Raw genomic sequence first — 23,877 nt, 5'->3', positions numbered from 1 at the left:
AAATTGTGGTGGAATGCACAATACATCTAGAAATTGTGGTGGAATGCACAATACATCTAGAAATTGTGGTGGAATGCACCATCCTTTGAGCCGTTTTTAAAGAGTTCCTACTAGCAAGACATTTGAAGGTCAGTGTGATACATGAATCCATACAAATTGAACTTGATGGATGAATAATTATGAAGAGTGTGTAAGGGTGGTGGTAGAAACTTGATGGAAGAGTGGAGAACGATTTGGGTAGTCGCTCAATGGAGGAGTGGGAAAGGATTGGAGTAGTCAACGTGGAGTAGTCAGGGATAGTTGTTACCCTGCGCACGCGAAGCGAAAAGCGGGTTTAAGCAATTGGTTCACTTCTGTTTGTTTGTACATCTCTCTGTCTATCTGCCTGTCCTTCTGTCGATAAACATCAGTTTATGATCGAGGAACAACTTGATTTAAATTGAATGCTATATTTCCTTCCGCCAATGAAGGATGAAGGATGAAGGATGGAGGTTGTGTTTTCACGCCGACCTGTCTGTCTGTCATTTATGTTTGTTTTGTCTGTCTGTCTGTCTGTCTGTTTGTCTGTCTGTGAACAGGGTATCTCAAAGTTTTGCATGGGTTTGGCCGAAACTTGGTGGACTGGTTGGTTGTGTGACAAGGACAAAACAATTCTATTTTGGTGAAGATCCAGATACAATAGTTCTTAAATTTTGTAAGTGATTCTTCACCATTGAGTTTTTTTTTTTTTTTTTGTATACAAGATCGAGGCTCGTGAAAGAGCGAACATTAATCACACAGAAAGACACACAGACACATAAAACAAATAACATCGGGAGCAGTAGACAAGATGGGGAGAGAGGGGGAAGGACACAAACACAACATTTGAGAGCAGGGACCGAGAGACATGGAGACATCGAGAGATCTGTGGGAGGGAGAGGGCTTTGGGGGGAGGCATGTGAAGGGGGGTGGGGGGGTGGGAGAGGTATAAACATATGGACACTGCCAGGATTTCCAGGAAAGAAGTTGGAATTTCAAACAAGGTGGATCTGGGGTGAATTAGTGGGGGTAGAAAAGATCAAGGTTTTGGATGGGGGAAGATAAGAGATGGTGGTGAACAGCTGTTTTAAAGACCTGGAGGGAGGAGATGGATTGAAGGGAGTGTGGGAGTTTGTTCCAGAGGCGGGAGAAAAGAGGAATGAAAGAGTGAAGGTGAGCAGAGAGCCGAGATTTCGGCAGTTTAACCATCAGAGGGTTGCTGGCAGATCTTGTGCGACCTGTAGGAATATTTGGGGGACAGAGCACAGAGAGAGCTGGGGGAGCAAGGCCGGAGAGGAGTCGGTAGAAGACAGAAAGACCACCTACCTGCCTGCGGTGAGTGATTGAAAGGCCCTCAGAGATAGCTTCATCGCGGGAGATTCCAATGATTTTGAAAGCTTTGGATTCAACAGCGTGAAGCCGAGCCAGGTGTGAGGCAGGAGCACCAGCCCATAGCGGAGAACAGTATTCCATTGAGCTGCGGATGAAAGCCTTGTATGTGGTGAGGAGCTCAGGTGTGCCGAGGAAGGACTTCGCACGACGGAGGATGCCCAGTCGGCGACTCGCTTTGGAGGCCAGCTTGGAAATGTGGTTTTCCCAAGAAAGATCATGGCAGATAGTGAGACCCAAAAGCTTGAGCGACAGAACTTCTTGGAGAGGATTGTTGAGAAAGTAGATGGGAGGGTTGTCCAGTCGATCTTTTCGGAGAGACATAGTAAGAGAGTGAGATTTGTCAGGATTGAAAGACATGTTCCACTTGTTTGACCAGTCTGTGATTTTGTCCAGGTCTTCAGAGAGTGAGTAGGCTGCAGACTGCCGATCTGAGGGAAGAGGAATGGAGCGGCAGAGAGTGGAGTCATCAGCAAAGAGATAGAGAGGATTTTCCAGAGAGTCGGAGAGATCATTGATAAAGACCAGAAAAAGCACAGGGCCCAGCACACTTCCTTGGGGAACTCCAGCCTGAACAGGAAGGGGAGATGAGAGAAATCCATTCAGGGCCACACGTTGACTACGACCAGAGAGGAATGTGACCACCGTATTCAGAGTGATTTCAGAGTGATAGGACCAAAAACGATATTTATTGGTTCACGAGTTATCAAGTGACCACCGTATTCGTCATGTGTGTGCGTCTGTCTGTGTGTGTGTCTCTGTGTGTGTCTGTGTGTGTGTCTGTCTGTCCGCAGCATAACTACCCGATGATATCATCCCATCTTGATGAAACTTGGGTGGGAGGTTGATATCATGATCTAGTTGTGTCCTGCCTAGAGTGGGCGTATTGAACCCATTGTGGGCGGAGCCACGCCCGAAAAAGATGTCTTTTGAAGGGGTAATCGAGTTCAAGCGACATCCTCTCCGAGGGGTTTAGTGGAATCTGACAGGGGTTTCGATATTTGGTTAGGCCAATGTCATGTGTCTAGCCCCACGGAGCTCGGTTTTTCATTTTTCATTTTTTTTCATTTTTTTTTTCTTTTCTTTTTTTTCATTGAATTTTTCACCGAAATTTCGGTATTGTGTAGCTAACTAACCTCATAACTGATTATACATTATTTTCTATCTCATTTCAAGGTCAGTAACCTTCGTTTTGACATTTCCGGTCCTGGCCTGTCCGGGCCTGTTTCGGTTATAGTGCGTCCTTTGTCATTGAATACCGCTCGCTCGTGAACCATCGTCGTCTCCTAACTTGTCATGATATTTCAGAGTTGTGGACGGATTATACCAAAAATAGGTGGATGAGTTGGTTAGGCGACAAGAACAAGTGATTCGATTTCAGTTTAGGTCCAAATCTCGATCCGGCCTTTCAGTGGGATATAAAAAGTAAACTGTTCAGCCTGGCGGAGGTATGCGCTCTACCGAGTGCTGTTCTAGTTTGAACGTGAATAGGAAAACTAACCTACAGCTTAACAGTACTGTACTTTGTCTCTGAATTCGTCCTGATTGCGCAGAGAGGAGGGAGGTAATATTTTACTCCGTCTGCCTGCCTGGCAGTCAAACAAAATTGAAAAAATTATTCCAAACCGTAAACTTACTGTTTTGAAGGATGTTATAAAGGACACAAACAACAGGCATGAATAACTAATGTAACATGTTAATCAAGGTGGTGTAAAAGCCTTTGCGTCAACGGCGGTAAACTTCTGAATTTTTTTTTTCTACAACCTTTAAAATTTTAATATTATTTCAATTGAATTATATATATATATATATATATATATATATATATATATATATATATATATATATATATATATACACACACACACACACACACACACACATAGTCACGTGAAAAAGTAAGTACCCCATGTAAAGTTTTGACTTTTTCAACACATTTCAACATACAGCTATTTGATCTTCCTTTCAACAATATTGATAGATAAAGGTGATATAATATAACAAATATCATGAAACATTTCCATTTTGTCGTCCATTGTATAATTTAAATAAACATAAATGCAAATTTCGTATGTGCAAAAAGTATGTACACCCCTACATTTATCACTACTTCAAATACCTAAAATTAGAATCAGGTGCACCAGCTCAGGTGCAAATGATTAGAACATCGTTAGAGAGGATCTTGGAGGAACCTGTCTTATTTGAACCTCAGACATTTCGTTTGGTTTGCTCTTTGTTGTTGAAGTGTGTGGCATCACCATGCCTAGATCAAAAGAGCTCTCTGAGGCCTTCAGAAAGAAGGTTATAGATGCCTACGAGTCTGGGAAGGGATTTAAAAAGATCTCCAAACAATTTGAAATCAATCATTCGACTGTCCGGAAGATCATTTACAAGTGGAGAAGATTCCAAACAATTGCCAACTTAAGGCAGTGATTTCATGATATTTGTGATATTATATCACCTTTATCTATCAATATTGTTGAAATGAAGATCAAATAGCTGTATGTTGAAATATGTTGTAAAAGTCAGAACTTTACATGGGGTGTACTTACTTTTTCACGTGACTGTATATATATATATATATATATACACCTTGCACATTGTAGAGCACAAATCACCTTTTGGTCACTTTCAAAAAACTTCCGTTTAGCAGTATTTTGAAAAATATTCATGCCCTGAAGGCACAATAACTATGAGAAAAGCTATTGCAATCAGCATTTATGCCATCGTGCCTTAATAACTGTTTGACATTCTGACAAATATGGCGGTGTCTTGTGCTTGTGAGGTTACCGTCACACCTGTTATGCAAGGTTCACAAACAAAAGGAATGTAGGTCATGCTCGGAAATGAAAAGCAAGAGTTCAAAAGACCCTTCCCATGTCATTCTTCTCAATTGCGTGAGGAAAGGTGTTCTATGACCCCTGCAGTTTGATTGAGGAATGGGGATGGATAGTCGCTCAGACTTGTATTTAGCATTATGTTCTTCCTGGTCCATACAATGATTGTTGACGGTGGCAATTTCCATCACGTTGCTCGCCACGTTTTGAACATGCTGTGCAGAGCATGGCACCATGTTTTTAACACTAGTGGGGTCACCTGTGGGAATCCCACGGGCATTGAAGTGTATCGTTGCGATCGGTGCGGCCGTTTTTGCGGTACCCGGGACAATAACAACATTAAGCAGGAGTCCAAACCTGAAAATGCTGGAGACCAAAGCTGAAATTGGAAAAACAATATCACCTATTTTACTCAAGGGGGTCCCAGGATTACCCACCCAAAATTTTGTTGCGATCGGTTCAGCCGTTTTTGCGGTACCTGGGAACGAACGGACGGACGGACGGACAGACAGACAGACAGACAGACAGACGGACATTTGGTGAATTATAGTAAGATGCTGTGCTGAGCATATTTGTTCCCTGCTGTACTCAAAGATAATTTCAAGACTTGTAGGGTGATGTTTTCAACGGCGTTTATATTTAAACCTCACTTTGTTAAAAGAATGAAGTTCAATCAAAGTGATAAGCTTGTGCTGAGTTTATTTTACATCAGTTCTATATAGACCACAACATATAGTTCTAATTCTTCTATAGTCTGTATGTGTATGAATTTTTGGTTTTCAAATGAATAAATTTGCTGACATTTTTTTTGAAAGTCTTTTCCCATTAAAACTGTTTCAAAAGATAAGATTTGCAAGGTATACTTATGCTGGTGTTTTGACTGTTACCCGAAACAGATATCGGTTTGGCCTAATCTTTAAAAACCACAGAAGATGCTTGGATGCATCTTGGATGCTTGGCCGCAAAGAAGACGCATCTTTAAAATTCTCATTTGCTTGCATATGTAATAATTAGAAGGCCCTTTAAAATTTGGAATGTTTCCTCAAATGGAGGTTCTTAAACCCCTTTTTTGGTTGTTAGCCAGGTGGGTTGTTCTTATATGTATTTTGGTTGCTAGGCAGGTGATTGTTCTATGTATTTTGGTTGCTAGGTAGGTGATTGGTCTTCTGTGTATTTTGGTTGCTAGGCAGGTGATTGTTCTTCAATGTACTGAGCTTTGTTGTTACTAAATTCCTCATTGATGTGTACTTATTGAGCAAAGTGATGTTTTCCTCATCAAGAACCACTCGTTTTCTGATTTGGCATTAACATCTGGGCACCATGTGAATAATTGAAATTAAGACTGTGTTCAGGAAACTCTGATCTCACCACCAGCTGAAATGTCGTCCCCTTGAGCCAGTTGCAATTAGCATTTTGGCAAAAGGTAGCCGTGTCATATTGATGGATTTTATGGGTCATAAACATTACATGAGGAACTTCCAAGTGTAACACTGTGCCATAACATTGTTCCGCACGTTGCTCAAGTCTGTCCAATGTCTGTGCTCCACAGATGGTGTGGGCAACATCAAACCGTGTGGGCTGTGCAATCAACCTGTGCTATAACATGAATGTCTGGGGGCAGGTGTGGAAAAAGGCCGTTTATCTGGTCTGCAATTATTCACCGAAGTACGTATGCTCATCTGCTCACCCCACGTATGCGGAGAGTATGTTGTTCCAACACCGTAATTATTTCATTGCTCAATACACGACTCGGGTTCCCATTCTTTTCCGGGATTCAAAGGGTAGGCCACCACAATTGGCAGAAGACATCAGTATAAGCTCGTAGTTTTCCGCTCGAGCTGTACAAAGCATGCAAATCGGTTTTACTAACACGATCGTGAGGTTAGGAGCCAAGATTTTGAAAAATCTGTTTACCAGCACCGCCATGATGACGCCACCTTTCTTGCAACTCCAAATGTCTGGCCGTGCCTTCACTGGGTCTTAACCCAGGCTCAAAGCATTAGCAGCTTGATTGATTAAGCTATTGACCTGTGCTGCCATACACAGCACTGCATGGTCCCAGCAGGGACACCTGCCAAAAGCAGTTGAATTTCTCTCCGGGTGGGTTTCTTCTGGCTGTAGTGTGTGGGGAAAGACGTCAAAAGAGAGCTTTGCCAGTGTAATCAGCATCACAGCTAGTCACTGTTCATGCTTTCGAGGTGTGCAAGACCGCAGGACATTTCTGTATGTGCACCCCCAACACCTCATGCTGTCTAACTAAAACTAACACACCCACAAAATATGGGAATGTCAGTAAACGGACTGCAGTTTATTTTGCTTCATCTCCATGTGCTCATTTTTCTGCTTGTGTGATGTCCATCAGGGGAAATTGGTGGGGTGATTCCCCATACCGTGCTGGTTCGCCTTGCTCCGAATGTCCGCCCAGCTACGGAGGCCGGTGCCGAGATAATATGTGCTACCGAGGTATTGCTTGCAATATACCACCATGTGATTCACCACTAATCTGGTCTTACCCGAAGCACACTGTAACATTCCCAGCTGGCAGACTGACGTTGGTCCTTTGTTTCAGCCGACTGTTCCATCCTATGCCAACACTGGGCCTACGCTGGTGTGCTAGATGGGTTATGTTTGTTTTCTGGGAAGCCAACATAATACTTTGATGCTACTGCCATTTCCACTCACATAATCCACTTTGTAATGCTGGTGTTATATGCTTTGGCAAAATCATAATGGCAGGTGACGATGATTACACATGGCGAAGGCAAGAGGTGCACAAATCCGAGAATGAGGTCGAAAGGTCTCATGCTCCTCCATCCTACACTACAGCATCCTCAAAGCTACAACGCCTCGACAAAAATGAAGTCATCAACAAGGAACAAATGTGTATGGGCCTTTGTCTTGAATTCCTTGGGTTGAATTGGTGTTTTGTGAAATTGTACAGAAAATAATTTTACTGCTGAAATAAGGAAATTACTAAAATACACAGCATTATGGTATTTATGAAAGTGCAATGTTCTAACATTAGGGGGGACAGTGTGTAGACTGAAACGTAACATTACTTATTTAAATAAGGCATTTAATTAACTCAATTAAAATTTCAGCCTTGTCATTCTAATGCATGTTTTGGATGATAGATTGTTAAGCCTGATCAGTTATATTGTGATACATTACCCTGAAACACAGATGAGGAGTGTCATAGTTATCATAATCTTTCAGAAATTGTTTTGATATGTCACTCACACGTGTTGATGCTCATCATGAACAAAAAATTTTGTTCCACGATTTTGTACCCTACAGCACAACTTGTGAGCTGTGAGACAAAATTGAGAGATCGCTGCAAGGGTACGACCTGCAATCGGTGTGTATAGAACTGAGCGGATCTGCATTTCGTTCTCAGATCTACCCTAATCTATACAGTCAAGGCCATAAATATGCACTTTTTTCAAATAACTCACAATTTTCTCTAAAAATAAGTTGAAATTGACAAAAGTATTTGGTCTCCACAATTCTTTATTTCATTGTTAATATTACAGATCCTTTGTTTTTGGTTCAGAACTTAATACATCCCTTTAAAATCAGAAAATAAAAAGAAATGGCATTGATAAAATTATTGACACCCGAGACTTAATATTTGGTAGTGCAGCCTTTGGACAAAATAACTGCAGTCAAGCGCTTCCATATAGCCATGAATGAGCTTCCTACACCTCTCTACTGGCAGTTTGGCCCACTCTTCTTGTGCAAAGTGCTCCAGTTCTCCCAGATTTGAAGGGTGCCTTCTCCCAACTGCTGTTTTCAGATCTCCCCACAGGTGTTCAAAGGAATTTGGATCTGGACTCATTGCTGGCCACTTGAGAACAGTCCAGCGTTTTGTCTTGAACGATTCTTGGGTGCTTTTTGAAGTGTGTTTGGGGCCATCGTCCTGCTGCAAGACCCATGACCTTCGACGGAGACCCAGCTTTCTGACACTGGGTTGAACATTGCGCTCCAAAATGCCTTGGTAATCTGCTGATTTCATGATGCCAAGCACACATTCAAGGGACCCAGTGCCAGCGGCAGCACAGCAACCCCAAAACATCACTGAACCTCCTCCATGTTTGATTGTAGGGAAGGTGTTCCTTTTTTTGAAGGCTTCATTATGTTTTCTGTAAACATGGAGATGATGTGCTTCACCAAGAAGCTATAATTTGGTCTCATCTGGGTACAGGACATTCTCCCAGAAGGATTTTGGCTTGTTCAGGTGTGTTTTGGAAAACTCCTGTCAGGCTTTCTTATGTCTCTTTCTCAGCAGTAGGGTCCTCCTGGGTGTCCCACCATAGAACCCCCTTTCATTGAGTTGGTGACGGATGGTGTGAGGTCGCACCTTGTGTGTGAAGGTCAGCTTGAATCTGTTTGGCAGTTGATCGAGGTACTTGATCCACCATTCAAACAATCCTTCACTGCAATCTTCAATCAAGTTTTCCCTTGCGGCCTCATCCAGAGAGGTTGGCTGCAGTGCCATGGGCCTTAAACTTCCTGATAACATTGCGTATGGTGGACACAGGAACCTCAAGGTCTCTGGAGATGGACTTGTAGCCTTGAGATTGTCCATGCTTGGCTACAATCTTGTGGCTGACGTCCTCAGACAATTCTCTGGTTTTCTCTCGTTTCTCCATGTTCATTGAGGTGCACACAGTGACACAAAACAGCAGAATGACTCCTTTTCTCTATTCAAACTGGTTGAATGACTCATTTTTATATTGCAGGCACCTGCAACTCACCATAGGTGAGTTCAATTCCAAAGTAAAGGAGAATCACCTGCTTGAAATCTAATTATTTCTAACAACTTCTATAATGTGCCAATAATATTGTCCGGGCCATTTTAGGATTTCTGTGGGGAATAAGCTAAGATTTAGTAATTTTTTTCACCTTTTTTGTTTTGTTCCACTGAAAACCAAAGAAATACATATGTGGATACCAAAAGATTTTTAAATTTCAACAATTTTCTGGAAGAAATTGTGCATTATGTGAGAAAAGTGCAAGGGTGCCAATATTTTTGGCCACGACAGTATACCCTAGCGAGGCTCTGCATTAAGTGCTAGTCTTTATATTTTTGGTATTTATTTTCCTGGTTTTCTTACCTGTGTAATATATCTGATGATGATGCAATTTTTATATCTGGACAAGAAACTAAATGGAATGGCCTGTTTGTTATACCCATAAAACCCAGGTTCGCATCCCATATATGACATGTATTAATTTACCCATTGTTTACTAATTTCATAAATTGTTTTACGAATATCTCCTAATGTGTTTGTCCTGCCATTTATTAAGATGCACACGACACTCAATGTGCCTTAAATCATTCTAAAAACAAAGTTCTGACTTTGTTAGACCAAGTAAGGGTCCATATATTGTGCCTTGTGCATATTGCCGTCAGTTGCATATTGATAAAACCTAAAGTTCAGTGATTTCGAGCAAACTCTCATCTATGTTCTAGGTATGAATGTCCTGCTGGTTGCTTGAGAAACACTGCAAAGGTGGTCGGCACCGCAACTTACGACATGGTATGATTGCTCTCCTTATACTTGCATGAAATGTACTGGTACATTTCCTTTTAAAACATGTCTATAAAGTTTTACAGTGTTAACGCCAGCTATGGTATAGAATGTGGACTTCGAGGTTGTTTTTTTTTGTATACCAAGTCGAGGCTCGTATAGGAGCTAACACTAAGAAATAACAAAGGAAGCGGGAGACAAGAAGGGGGGAGAGAGGGAAGCACAACAACAGGAGGGGAGAGGGCTGGGGTGGGTTACTTGTGATAAATAAGATGGACACTACAAGAACTTTCGGGAAAGAAAACAGGGAATTTCAAGAAGTGAGTATGAGGTGGAAGTAGGTGATAAATGTTGCTTCTGGGACACCTCCGTTTAACATGGGAAATCCCTATCTAATGTCATTTACCCCCTTGTCTTTTTCAAAAATCATAAACACCTCTATTTCTCCCTCTATGAACCTATAATCCTTCTCGCCTTATGAACCTATAATCCTTCTCGCCTTATGAACCTATAATCCTTCTCACCTTATGAACCTATAATCCTTCTCGCCTTATGAACCTATGATTTTCTTCCTTTATGAATCTATAATAATCCTTCTAGCCTTATGAACCTATGATCATTCTCACTTCCATGTAAATTTTACCCTATTCCCCCCACTACCCCCTTAATGTAGTTCCTTAGACCACTCTGCTAATGAGCCTATAAATATATTATCTCTTTCTAACTTTTTTAAGAGTTCCATTCTCCTATAGAACTCATCCCCATCAAGTATATTTATAAAGTATACAGGTTCCTTAACCTTTTGTTGTGAAAGTATAAAGTGGTATGTTTCACGGAGGGTTCTTGTTTGACCTCCTCCTCTCCCACATACCATTTTAAAATTATAATATTTATTATCCGATTGATAACCATTAAAGTTCTCACTCCACTCTAATATATTTTTCTTCCCACCCTCCATTACCCCACTTAACAAATGAATACGTTTATCCGTCTTGAGAACCTTCTGACCAGTGATTCTCTCAACCTCTTGAATCTGATATTTTTCACATTCGTTATGTTTTCCATTTATATACCAAGGTTGATTACACCTCCACTCTTTAGTCTGGTTGATACTTGGTTCTATCATTTATATAATAGTAAAAAAGGTGGCGGTAGCCCGTTAAAATCCCTAACCCCCCTTTTTAACTTATCACTTATATATATATATATCTTATATACTTATATAACCATAAGGGAGACGATCAATTCCATTTTCTAAAATAAACCTCTTATCATCAAAAGCCCCCAATGCTTTCTTATGTGTGGGCGGGGTCTGTGTGGGTGTGGTCTGTGTGGGTGTGGTCTGTGTGGGTGTGGTCTGTGTGGGTGGGGTCTGTGTGGGTGGGGTTTGTGGGTGGGGTCTGTGTGGGTGTGGCTTATGATTTTTTTTTTTTTTTTTTTTTTTTTTTTATTACTACTAATTAAATTAGCTAATCTGGGTGGATGAAAGTATGGATGGTTGTTGTTTAATGAATTATCAGTTTTGTTTTTTGTAATTCTTGTGAGTAAAATGAACCCAAGATTTCTTCCCAATTCATATCATATAATTTGTAAGTCCAAGGCATAGTATCCATTACATCAACGATTTTGAATAATTCATTAGTCCATCTCTTTGTATAACCTTTCTCAAAATGACTTTTCCATCTGTATATTCTTACAATATCACCAACTTTGAACTTCGGTTTTCTCAAATTAATCTCCTTTTCATATTCTAATTTTGTAAATGTTTCTGATGGTTTTGATTTTGTTGATGAATGAACTGTATTATTGTAATTATCTACAATATCCTGAATAAAATACACCCATTTTTGGGAACCGAGTTGTGTGAATTTTTTATATAATTTCTCTTTTAAAGTACGATTAAAACGCTCAATAACAACTGCTTTTCCTTCATTAAAGGTGCTGTATAATTTAATACCCTCCCCCTTAAGAAATTTCATAAATATTTTGTTATAGAACTCTGTTCCCTCATCGGTCCACAGTTTCTTTGGTTTTCTTTTACTTTTATTAAATATCTGTTGGAAGGCTAACTTCAGAGTATAACCTCTCTTGTTTTTCAAAGGAACAACCCAAGCAAATCTACTCCTCAAATCAATAACGGTTAAAGCATACTTGTATCCCTTATCATTTTTTAGTTCGATTAAATCAGCGGACCATATGTGGTCGGTGTATTTAGAATAAACTTTCCTTCTTTTAAACTTTGTGATTATAGGTTTATGTAATTCATCAGCCAAAAGCTCCCCAGTCTTGATGACATCATGAGAGCCTAATAGTTTTTTGAGGGTGAATAACCAAGGCCAAGTTTCAATTTAGCATTTATCAAATTTCTCACAATAAACCTATCAACTTTCTCTCTCAACGTTGGATTTTGCATCAAAGACAAATTATACAACATTTCTCTGTCGGCTTTATGTTTTTCAGTCAATGTAGTGGTTTTCCCATAAGCAATATCATGCTTCATACACACTTCATCAACCCTATTTGTAGGTTTAGACCAAGGTTTAGGATTGTCAGCCTCATCTAATCTTTTATCCAAGTTTGTTCCTGGGCCACAGAAAGAATACCCTGGAAGGTGTAATTCCCCTGGAATTCCAGTTGTTGTAAATTTGCTACCTGACAAAAACTTTTGTATGTCTCCTCCACTTTTAGGAGAGATGAATTGACACTTTTTAGAACCACACACTTGACATATTCCTTTTTGATAAACTCTATTATTTTTAGCTTTAACATAAGAGATATTTTTAGATTTAGTTTTCTTTTTACATTTGAGACAATAACTCATATTTATTTATGAGAAAAAGTTCTACATAGTGCCAAAACCTTTTTGGTTTTCAACATATACATTTCTATCTTGATTTTTAAAACATAAAGAATCCTTAGAAATGACTTCACTCTCTCCTCCATTTATTTACAAATAAAACTAAGTAAAGTCAATAACACCAACATCATCAACTATATGTTGTATATCTGCGCTCTGAATTCATTATAGCAAATTTAAAAACCAATAAGTTCGGAAGAGTCATTAATTCTTTATTTTCCTCTTCAGTGCGTTGAGATTTATTTATTTGTCGTAATACCTTCAATCTTTCATTAATCTCAGGAATGGTCATATTTTTATATTTTTCCTCCCTCTCCTCCTCCTCCTTTTTCTCCCTTTCCTCCCTCTCCTCCTTCTCCTTTTTCTCCCTTTCATCCTTCTCCTCCTTCTCCTTTTCCTCCCTCTCCTCCTTCTCCCTTTCCCCCTTCTCCTCCTTCTCTCTTTCCTCCTTCTCTTCTTCAACTCCTTCCTCCTTCTCTTCTTCAACTCCTTCCTCATCCCTTGCTACCCTTGAGTTTGAACCCCAAAGAATATTATACATATACTCATCTGGATTTTGAGATATTCTTGTATCTATAATTATTTTTCTCATAATAGGATACCAATAAGATTTGTTGACGATTTCTAAAAGAGTTTTATATTTCATAACTTTGAGAAGTTCATTTTTATTTAATATTTTAAACAAGTCTCTATTTGTGGGTTTAACAATATCAGTATAAGGCCAGTTTTTAATGACAAAATTCCCATGTATATGCTCCAAATCATAAGGTATGTAATACCGAGCACCCTTTTCTTGTAGGTATCCTTGAATACAAAAATTATAATTCTCTTGTAGTCTTCTTCCTGCCATTTATGTATCAGAAATATATGTGAGATTAATATTATGACAGGTAATACCACCCCATCTTCCCACTACCAAATCGGTTTGTATTCCTCGGCTTTCTATCCTTATCTCATTACCTTCCTTCTTTGTCATGCGAACCATCGCTATACTATCATATATTTTTCTTTTCTTAAAATCACGTATTTGTTGTTTGCTAATTGTACTTCCACATAAATCCTTATCTTCACCAAGTGGATAATATTCTTCTTTACGAGACTGATTTAAATCATGTAGGTCTTCTATGTTTATTGAAAAAGACCAATTATACCCTAAATCAGACATATCATACCCCCATTTATTAATTCGCATATTAACTAAATGTCCTTCTTTATAAAATTCAATTGTAAGCAGGTAGTTAAATTCAATGAGGAAAGGTGTATGGTCAGTATAACCAGGTGTTGTGGTTGTAAATTTTACTTGTTTAACAAAACGTGCTGTTTTCTTTAAAAATATATATTGTGATAAATCACTTAATCTAATTAAGTCATTCGCATCTGTAGGGTTTGGATAATTGATTAATTTATAAGTATTCTTCATATTAATATTTTTACTTACACTATATTTTTGTCGTTCAGCCTGTGCCTTTGTATAATAATTTGATAAATCAATATCCTGAGAGGATTTTCCAAAGATAGAACCATCTTTTCCAACATAAGTCATTTATATTAGATTAAAAATGATATCATAAAAATTTTCATTATTGTTGAGTTTAAATAATACATATAAACATAATTGACCACAACATTTAGAATTAATTTCTTGAACTTGAAATGTTTGATAAACACCATTCTGTAAGAATTGTATTACTTCAACAGGTGGTGGCATACCATAACTATCAAAATAATATTTATCCTGACTATTATGAATACAAACCCAATGAGAACCATTCTGTGTGTCTAAATTCATAATAATATTCTTTGTATTCTTATTTATATGTATTAATTCATCTCTCATACAAATAACCACATTATCAATTTTTAGTGTTTTACAATACTTAGCGAGTTCTATATTTGACGTTGTATTCTTTCCAAATTGTTTAAACCATTTATCCATTTATTTATGAGAAAGATACAATCCATTACCCCGTTTAGTTAGTTTAACACCCGCTTGAGCGATAGAGGAAAGCATATCTCCAACTAACAATCTAGCTTTATCAGGTAGACTTTCAAGTTTTTGAGCAAAATCTACAATTACACCACTTCCACTAATTTGTTTCTCCAACTCCTTGTTATGTCTTTCCAATTCTTTTTGAGCTTTTAGTTGTGCCTTCCTTTCGTTAGCAGTTTTTATCGCTGCTGAAATACCACCAGTCAATGCTCCCGCCGCACTTAAACCAGCAAATAAAGGAATTAGAAATGGGAGAAATCCTCCTCTTGACTTGTCTATTGAATATTTCTTTAACATAGGTTTTGTCATTTTAATTTTAAGTGATCCAACATCATTTAGTGTTTTCACCTGCTCTCTTGTGAGTAAAACATCAATTCTTACAGCTCCTTTTCTTTGAAATGTATTAACATTAATAATACAAGGCTTTTGATTTTGAATACAAGATGTTAATTTATCAAGATTGATTTGATTAACATATACCCCTACCATTTATTTATGAGAAAAAACCTATGTGATATTAATCATAACACCATTATCTGTATTAATCTGTAATTCTGTTTCCTCCAAAAGCAAACAATAAGCATCAACTTCTTCATTCTCTCCTCTTTCAATGTATAGAGAAGTATCCACTCTATTAGACTTTATAGTTTCCTTTTGAGAACTCAGGTCAATTGTGTAGATTGTATAAAGTTTTTGAAACGCAACCATATCCAAAATAGGTTCATTATTACCGTTGCTTTCACACACCTTTTGGTAAGACTTGTAGGCTTCCGCATAATCATTTTTTTCCCAATCAATTTCCAATCTATCTCGCGGATAAAATGTCCCATCAAGAGAAACCCGAAGTTGTTTCACCTTAGCATTATCACTCAGGGCATTATTCTTATTAGTACCGTCCTCTCCATCTGGTTTCTTAAAAATGAGCCATAGGTATCGTGGCTTTCCTTCAAGAACACCCAAATTCCAAGTGTAGGTAGTGTGTTCCAGTTTAACGTGTTGACATCTTCTTTTAAGGTATGATACATTTAGCGGTTTCTTTGAGTTAAGTCTTCTATTTAACATCTCTTCCGTTTTAAGATTAGGAGTATATTCACTAATATACCAACACAAATCATTAATAACAAATTTATTATTGTCGCCAAAAGCATTTTCAACCCCAAAAAGCAACCTATTTACATTATCATTCCTTTGTAGTTGAAATCTAATTTTAAGCCCATACAAAACTTTGTCATAATCACAAAATCCAAATATACCTTTCAGAGGTACTGCTACCGTAAAACTATTCTCTGCTTTTGCGTCATCATTATACATTGACTTCCTTTGACTATAACCAGGGTCTGCGTTTGTTCCTGTTGACATATCAGGAATAAAACCTTCAACAGCTCCCTTACCCATTCTATCACTAAACGAATATAGTGTAAATTTCATCATTTCAGATGTAGCAGAGACATAATCAACCGCTTCAACCTCTTGTGTTCCAATATACAGGCGGACACTGTCAAACATTTTCCAGAAGAAATCATTTACGAGTGTAGCATTAGTATTATTCGCAGCCTTAGTGAATTTAAATTTACACAGCAAGAAACTATCAGCTATATTCAAGTAAGTTTGTTGATTATTTATTTCAAAACTTTTTGTTCCGTTTGAATTCCAGTCTGTTCCTGTTATAGCATTTACCTTAAAATAGTCTTCCTTTTTAGTGGAGTTTGAAATGATAATCGTATCATCCAAATCATAGATACTATCAATCGCTTCCATACTTGTATTTATATAGCATTAAAATTGTTGAAACCCTGACCCAAGTATTTTAATGATTTTTTGTCGTTCTTGTGAAGATAGTTGAGTTTTACCTTTTTTAATTTCTTTGATTGCTTGTAATTTATGAGACTCCTTTTGAGCATCTTTTATACTCTTTATAGCACCCGCAACTGAGCCCACGGCAGAAGCAGTTGAACCAATTAGGTCTTTATGTTTAAGGATGGTTGAACCAATACCCATTAGAGTATCAATTATCCCATCTCCTTTATTTCTAAATTGATGTCCCACACCCCGTTGTCTCTTTGGTTTATAGTATCCTCTCCCAAGAAACATACCTTCACCCTTATAGTATGGTGAAAGGAACATCCCATCCCCTGTAATTATTTTATATTTTCCCAACTCGTGTTTTCTCACAATAACCATTATTTATTTATTGAAAAACTTCACGTAGGTGAATTCTGATGGATATAATTTCATCATTAAAGGATATCATACGATTATCTTGGTCGGTTATCCTAAAATTTACTCTGTATATGGTTTTTCCTGACACAGGTAAATAGACAAGATTTTTTGGTTCCATATTAAATTTATAACCAATCGGGGTTGAGTATGCGCTGAATGAAAATATTGTATTTGTTCTTATTCCATCGTTATAAGCACCATCAATCAAATCACAATGAATTAATACTGAATTTATACCGGAGGATATTTGAATGACATTATCACTGTAAGACGTCCCGTTAGTTTCAACCTTTTTTGAAGAGAAACCCAATAGCTCTCTAAACGATTTTTCAATGGTGAAATCAACTTTATAATTATTTTTAAGTTTAATAGTTGATTTTGAAGTGTGTTTTTGAATATCTATTACAATATTTTTTGGTTCATCACCTTTTTCTTTCATAAGGCGAGAGACTTCTGAAGATATTTGAGAAATCTCGTAAGCACCGGGTGAAACGGTTATAGTTTTATATCCACTTCCTGGATTATAACTAAACTTGTTGTTTTTCTCTGTGATATTAAACAAGGTATTATAAGTCTCCATTGACAACAAAGAAGCCTCATATTCTTTTTTGGGGTCAAGTTGTAGTGGGTAAGGGAATGAAGCTGTGTAATCACTCGTTGTGAAATTAAAACTAAGAATTGTGCTTCTCATCTTATTTAATATCTAATAAAATATCTTTGTATTGACATTTATTAATTATTTTCATATTCATCAACTGATCTAAAATGGCGGATGCTTCATTAAAACAATTGTTGTTTCCAGCCTTCTTACTACCTAACAACAATAATAACCTATTAACTAATTGTGATGGGTCATTTGGAAGAAAACTAACACCCGAACCAAGCTTACTTAAAGCATCAATAATATGTTTCTCCTTCTCATTCTTCTTACTTTTACCAGCAACAGAAACTCCATAATCAAGTGTGTTTAGCAACTCAATATACTCTCTATCTTCCTCTCTTTCCATTTCAAGCGGTTCATCAAAATAAGGTGAATTAGAATGTCCATCTTTTGTTAGAAGAAACATTAATCTTGGGGTTAATTCAACATTTGGTTGGTCAGAACTTAAGAACACCAATTTATCATTAAATATCAATAACTTTTCTTTCACAAGATGGAACTGTGCTGGTTCTTCTGTTGGAATGAGACCTGCTCTGGTTTTTGAACCCTTCAAATATTCATTGTTTTGAAGAGCTTCTACAATATAATTGGAAAGTTTATTTACCTTCTCAAGATGCCGAAATAATCCTTCATCATCATATTCTAATTCTCCAAGTTCTTGCTCTGTCATTTGACTAAAATCTTTGAGCATTTGAAATTTTTTTGGAGTAAATTCTACCATGGGAACTGTAGGTGAAATCGTTTGTTGAGTTTTTAAAAGTGGTTTAAAAAATTTCTCTTGTTTTCTTTCAAAGGCTTCTTCACCAGTTAGTTTCTGTCTCCTTTTCTTCTTTATGTCTTCCTGTTGCTTTACAACTTTTGAAAGCAACTCTTGATGTTCTTTAAACTTTCTTACTCTTTCTTCGGTATTCATTTTCTGTATTTATTTATTGAAAAATATCATTTAGTATCTCATCTTGTTTCACAACAATATATTTATATTTTCCGATCGTGTGTTTCATATTATTTTCAAATTCCTTCTTACTACGTAATGTAGAACAATTATCTCTCCAAAAATTATTTGTATCTATTGAATTTAACTTAAATAAAATAAAAGTATTAGCATTGTTTCTTATTGAGCGCCGAGGGAGTTGAAAATATGACTGACTAAGATAAATACAATTACAAGAAGAATGTCTCCCTCTTGTATAGTAGCTATCCATTACTGTTTGGTTTCTCTCATTAACACAATCATCAAAGATAACGAGGTTCTTTTTTGATTTATCTAAATCTTGAGGTGAAGGTATATCATCCGTATTATCACTGAGAATACAAGTTATGGGTTTTAGTTTTGATTTTGATTTCTGTGTATCACAAAATAATTGTATTATATCATCAATATTATAATCATTTAGTTTGTTTTGAAGTTTAAATAAACCGATAATGTCTTCCTTTTTAAGACCCGCATTAAAACCCTGTGAGAGTAGTTGATACTCAGGTTGAAAACTTGACTTTGTAAAAATTATTAAATTATCATAATCTAAAAAATTAGGACTAAGGAGCATCTTTAAAAGTAAACAGGTTTTTCCACATCCGCTTGAACCGACTATTAGACATCTCAATGAATTTGGAAGATTTTTATGGTTATTAAATTTTATCTTATTTTCCCAAACAGGTAAAAAATCATTCATTTATATATTTGGAAAACAAGTCATCTAACTTTTTTTGAGTTTTTTGAGAAACTCTATATTTTATCCTGAGTTCAGGTTTAATTTCAAAATAATCCATTATTTTGTTTATATAGTATCTTGTATTAACATTTCCATTAAAATTATTTTGAATAATAAATATCATTAAACCCTTATACATTTCCTCAATACAAATAGTCTCTTCCCTTGTAAGAAATGGTGTATTATCCCCATAATACTTAACATTCATCTCTCTTATTAATCTTGTAAAGTAATTCATTTTTGGTTCTAATTTAAAAGAGTTATATATTTTTCTATATTTTTTATTATCATTAATTAGAAGATAATCACAGAAAATACATTGTTTATATGCTTCTGATTCTGTATTAAGCCCCACTCTACCACAAGCCGGACAATTCTCTAATTTATCATATGGAGAGTCTGGAAATTCTAAATATCCTTCAGAATTTATCATATTTATATAGTAAAATTATACTTAAAACAAAGTGCCTTTTTTAGAGGCTTTTTTAAAGATGAAACTGTGCTTAAAGTAAAACACCTTTGAGCTTTTCAACTCGTTTTATGTATATAACTTTACTTAAACTAAACGCAAATTTATTAGCTAATAAATACAATGTTTCAAAACACAAAAGACAAATTTCAATCAATCTCTACTTCGGTGGAAGATATAGAAAAATATGTCAAAGATGTTAAATTGAACAAAGATAAATATGGAAATTTTTGGATTAAACCCATAATGGAGAATAACATGTGTCCTTTTATTAAATTTACAGGACAAGCTATGTTAATTAATAACTCTATTAAAGTAAATTTGACAAAAGTTTCTCCACTACTACTAACAATTTACTCAAAGCTTGAAAAGATCATTGATAAAGAAGCTTTGAAAATGAATGATAAAACCATCAACGATTCTAGAGGAAACATTTGTATATTCTTTAATAGACCCAAAGATGTGGGTGAAATTAATAATATGAATATTAGTGGTGAACTATCATTCCGTACTCTGATTATTAGAGATTATTTGAAAATAACATTTAATGTAAAAAATATTGTGGTTATTAGTTCTAATGAAAGAAAATATATAGATATTGATGGAAGTTTAATGGTATGTAAATGAGTGATATTAACAGTCAATACTCTGAGAGTTATTATACTGAGAGTCTAGGATCTGAAGATAGTTATGATACTAATAGTTTGTGTTCAAATGATAGTTATGAGAGTAGCTTTATTGATGACTCAGATAGTGAAATTGAAATTGATGAACTAGAGTATCTAAACTTTCTGGCTAATACATAGACGCTTTACTTTAAGTAAAGTTATATACATAAAACGTGTTGAAAAGCTCAAAGGTGCTATTTTCTGGCTTTCTGGGCCCTGTGCTATTTCTGGTCTTTATCAATGACCTCTCCGACTCTCTGGAAAATCCTCTCTATCTCTTTGCTGATGACTCCACTATCTGCCGCTCCATTCCTCATCCCTCAGATCGGCAGTCTGCAGCCTCCTCACTCTCTGCAGACCTGGACAAAATCACAGACTGGTCAAACAAGTGGAACATGTCTTTCAATCCTGACAAATCTCACACTCTTACAATGTCTCTCCGAAAGGACCGACTGGACAACCCTCCCATCTACTTTCTCAACAATCCTCTCCAAGAAGTTCTGTCGCTCAAGCTTTTGGGTCTCACTATCTGCCATGATCTTTCTTGGGAAAACCCCATTTCCAAGCTCGCCTCCAAAGCCAGTCGCCGACTGGGCATCCTCCGTCGTGCGAAGTCCTTCCTTGGCACACCTGAGCTCCTCACCACATACAAGGCTTTCATCCGCAGCTCAATGGAATACTGTTCCCCCCTCTGGGCTGGTGCTCCTGCCTCACACCTTGCTCGGCTTCACGCTGTTGAGGCCAAAGCTTTCAGAATCATTGGAATCTCCTGCGATGTAGTCAACTCCGAGGGCCTTTCACTCACTCACCGCAGGCAGGTTGGTGGTCAGTAGATGATAAATGTTGCTTCTGGGACACCTCCGTTTAACATGGGAAATCCCTATCTAATGTCATTTACCCCCCCTGTTTTTAAAAAAATCATAAACACCTCTATTTCTCCCTCTATGAACCTATAATCCTTCTCGCCTTATGAACCTATAATCCTTCTCGCCTTATGAACCTATAATCCTTCTCACCTTATGAACCTATAATCCTTCTCGCCTTATGAACCTATGATTTTCTTCCTTTATGAACCTATAATCCTTCTAGCCTTATGAACCTATGATCATTCTCACTTCCATGTAAATTTTACCCTATTCCCCCCACTACCCCCTTAATGTAGTTCCTTAGACCACTCTGCTAATGAGCCTATAAATATATTATCTCTTTCTAACTTTTTTAAGAGTTCCATTCTCCTATAGAACTCATCCCCATCAAGTATATTTATAAAGTATACAGGTTCCTTAACCTTTTGTTGTGAAAGTATAAAGTGGTATGTTTCACGGAGGGTTCTTGTTTGACCTCCTCCTCTCCCACATACCATTTTAAAATTATAATATTTATTATCTGATTGATAACCATTAAAGTTCTCACTCCACTCTAATATATTTTTCTTCCCACCCTCCATTACCCCACTTAACAAATGAATACGTTTATCCGTCTTGAGAACCTTCTGACCAGTGATTCTCTCAACCTCTTGAATCTGATATTTTTCACATTCGTTATGTTTTCCATTTATATACCAAGGTTGATTACACCTCCACTCTTTAGTCTGGTTGATACTTGGTTCTATCATTTATATAATAGTAAAAAAGGTGGCGGTAGCCCGTTAAAATCCCTAACCCCCCTTTTTAACTTATCACTTATATATATATATATATCTTATATACTTATATAACCATAAGGGAGACGATCAATTCCATTTTCTAAAATAAACCTCTTATCATCAAAAGCCCCCAATGCTTTCTTATTCACCTCTTCTGAATATAATTGATGTTTATAACTTCTTATTCCATTAATCTTTCTAAACTCTTCTTTCTTTGTTGTTAAACAGTTATAATAATCCTTAAAGTTTATTGTTTCTTTAATGACATTTTTCTTTATACCTTTTAACTTCTTATCAGTCTTTTCAACGTTATTCACAATGTATTTATAAGCATAAGCCTTCGACCTCAATCCCACAAATTCACTCATAACATTTCCTCCCAATTCATCCTTGAACTTTCCAATCACCTTTTTATTTTTAGAAGAGAACAACTCACTCTCTGGACTGTAATTACTTGTATCATAGATATTAATGTCCTTTTTCATATCTGAATAAACATCATCAGTATTAATTTTCAAAATAAAACTATCAGTATCCATATACAACAATGACACATTATCCTTATACTTTGATTTTAGATTAATATAAAAGTAATCATACATTAATGACTTTGACAAGTCAAGAATTGATGTTCCAATGTAAATAGGTTTGTCCATTTCAATACTCTCTTTAACCAAATGGATCGCACAAAAGTTCTCAGTAAAGACCTCAGCTCTAGTAAAACTCGGTCTATTAATTAATTTTGATGCTTGTTCCCAAGATGTTGCTAGTCTGATATTTTGTCTTTTCCTCACATTCTCCATGGTCTTACCAAAGACCGCATTATTCATTAATTTATAAAAGTCTTTCTCAAAATCTGTTTTTGACTCTGTTCTTCTTTGTGTATTAAAATCAATGTACCCCTTTAACCAATGACTTTGATTGAACTTTAGAACCCTGTGGATCTTCTCTACTCTTAGACCTTTTGATAAATATTGTCGCAAATTTCTTTGGTGTAGTACATAATTTTTCTTGTTATATAATGTAGTAAGTAATTTTTCTGTTGATTCACCTATATCAAACGATCGTTGATAATCACTCAACCATTCTTTCTTTGGACTTTCTTTCTCACAAGCAAATGGAAGATCTTTATGTTTGATATGAAGTTCTTCAGGATATTTTAAATCAACCTCAAAATAATAACCAACCTTTGAATCATCCAATTGTTTTTGTGTAGAGATACATACATCTTGTAAAACCTTTGTGTAGTCTTTTTCCTTTACCCATCTTAGTTTCCCATAAGGAAGAGCTTGAGACATTGCCCAGCCATACAAGTTGTTTGCGTCATAGTACATCAAGTAAGAACTCTCTTTCGTTGAATCATAATTTGGAAGATATTTGTTATTTGCTTTTGAGTAGCTGCTCGAGCATACTTGTGAAATTCCACCTCTTTTTGCCTTTTCAATCATCAAAAGCATATCGACATCGGTTATCAAATCCAAATCTTGTTTTGTCATTTTCAACATCGCGCTCCAAGCCAATCCAGGTGCTGTGTAGTAGTGAGCAGGATCCAATCCATATCCAGTGCGACAAACAGATCTAAAGGCTTCAAATACATCGGCCAATAAAAGCACATCAGTTTTGAGATACAAATCGTGATACTCACCAAGATTCTTGATGTTATATTTTTCCCAAACATTTTGTGCGTGTACATAATCTTTATCAGATATATGACTGTTGTTTAATTTGTTATCGAAATTTTCTTTTAAAGGAAGTTGTGTTTCATTGAATCTCTCAAATGAGTCCATATAGTCATAGGGGTAAATTCCCTTTTGTGTTAGAAAATCTTTATCTGAAAAATACTCTGAAAGACATGGAAACTCTTTTAGATTTTGAACCAA

The 23,877-nt window shown here is 36.5% G+C and overlaps 1 protein-coding gene across 1 annotated transcript in view; it reads left to right on the top strand.

Moving 5' to 3' along the window:
• The window catches only part of LOC137433463 (cysteine-rich secretory protein LCCL domain-containing 1), a 56,036-nt gene that overhangs the window by 11,950 nt on the left and 20,209 nt on the right, over nt 1–23,877 (top strand). Inside the window, exons 5-9 of the mRNA XM_068125791.2 lie at nt 5,794–5,909; nt 6,607–6,707; nt 6,981–7,127; nt 7,542–7,602; nt 9,721–9,787. Of these exons, the coding sequence (XP_067981892.2) occupies nt 5,794–5,909; nt 6,607–6,707; nt 6,981–7,127; nt 7,542–7,602; nt 9,721–9,787 (492 nt within the window). The remainder of the gene's footprint in view (nt 1–5,793; nt 5,910–6,606; nt 6,708–6,980; nt 7,128–7,541; nt 7,603–9,720; nt 9,788–23,877) is intronic.

This window comes from Myxine glutinosa, chromosome 10 (genome assembly GCF_964187855.1).
Source record: "Myxine glutinosa chromosome 10, kmMyxGlut1.1, whole genome shotgun sequence".
In the NCBI taxonomy this organism is placed as follows: domain Eukaryota; kingdom Metazoa; phylum Chordata; class Myxini; order Myxiniformes; family Myxinidae; genus Myxine; species Myxine glutinosa.
The sequence above is the reverse complement of the archived record's forward strand: the minus strand, read 5'-3'. Positions and strand labels throughout refer to the sequence as shown.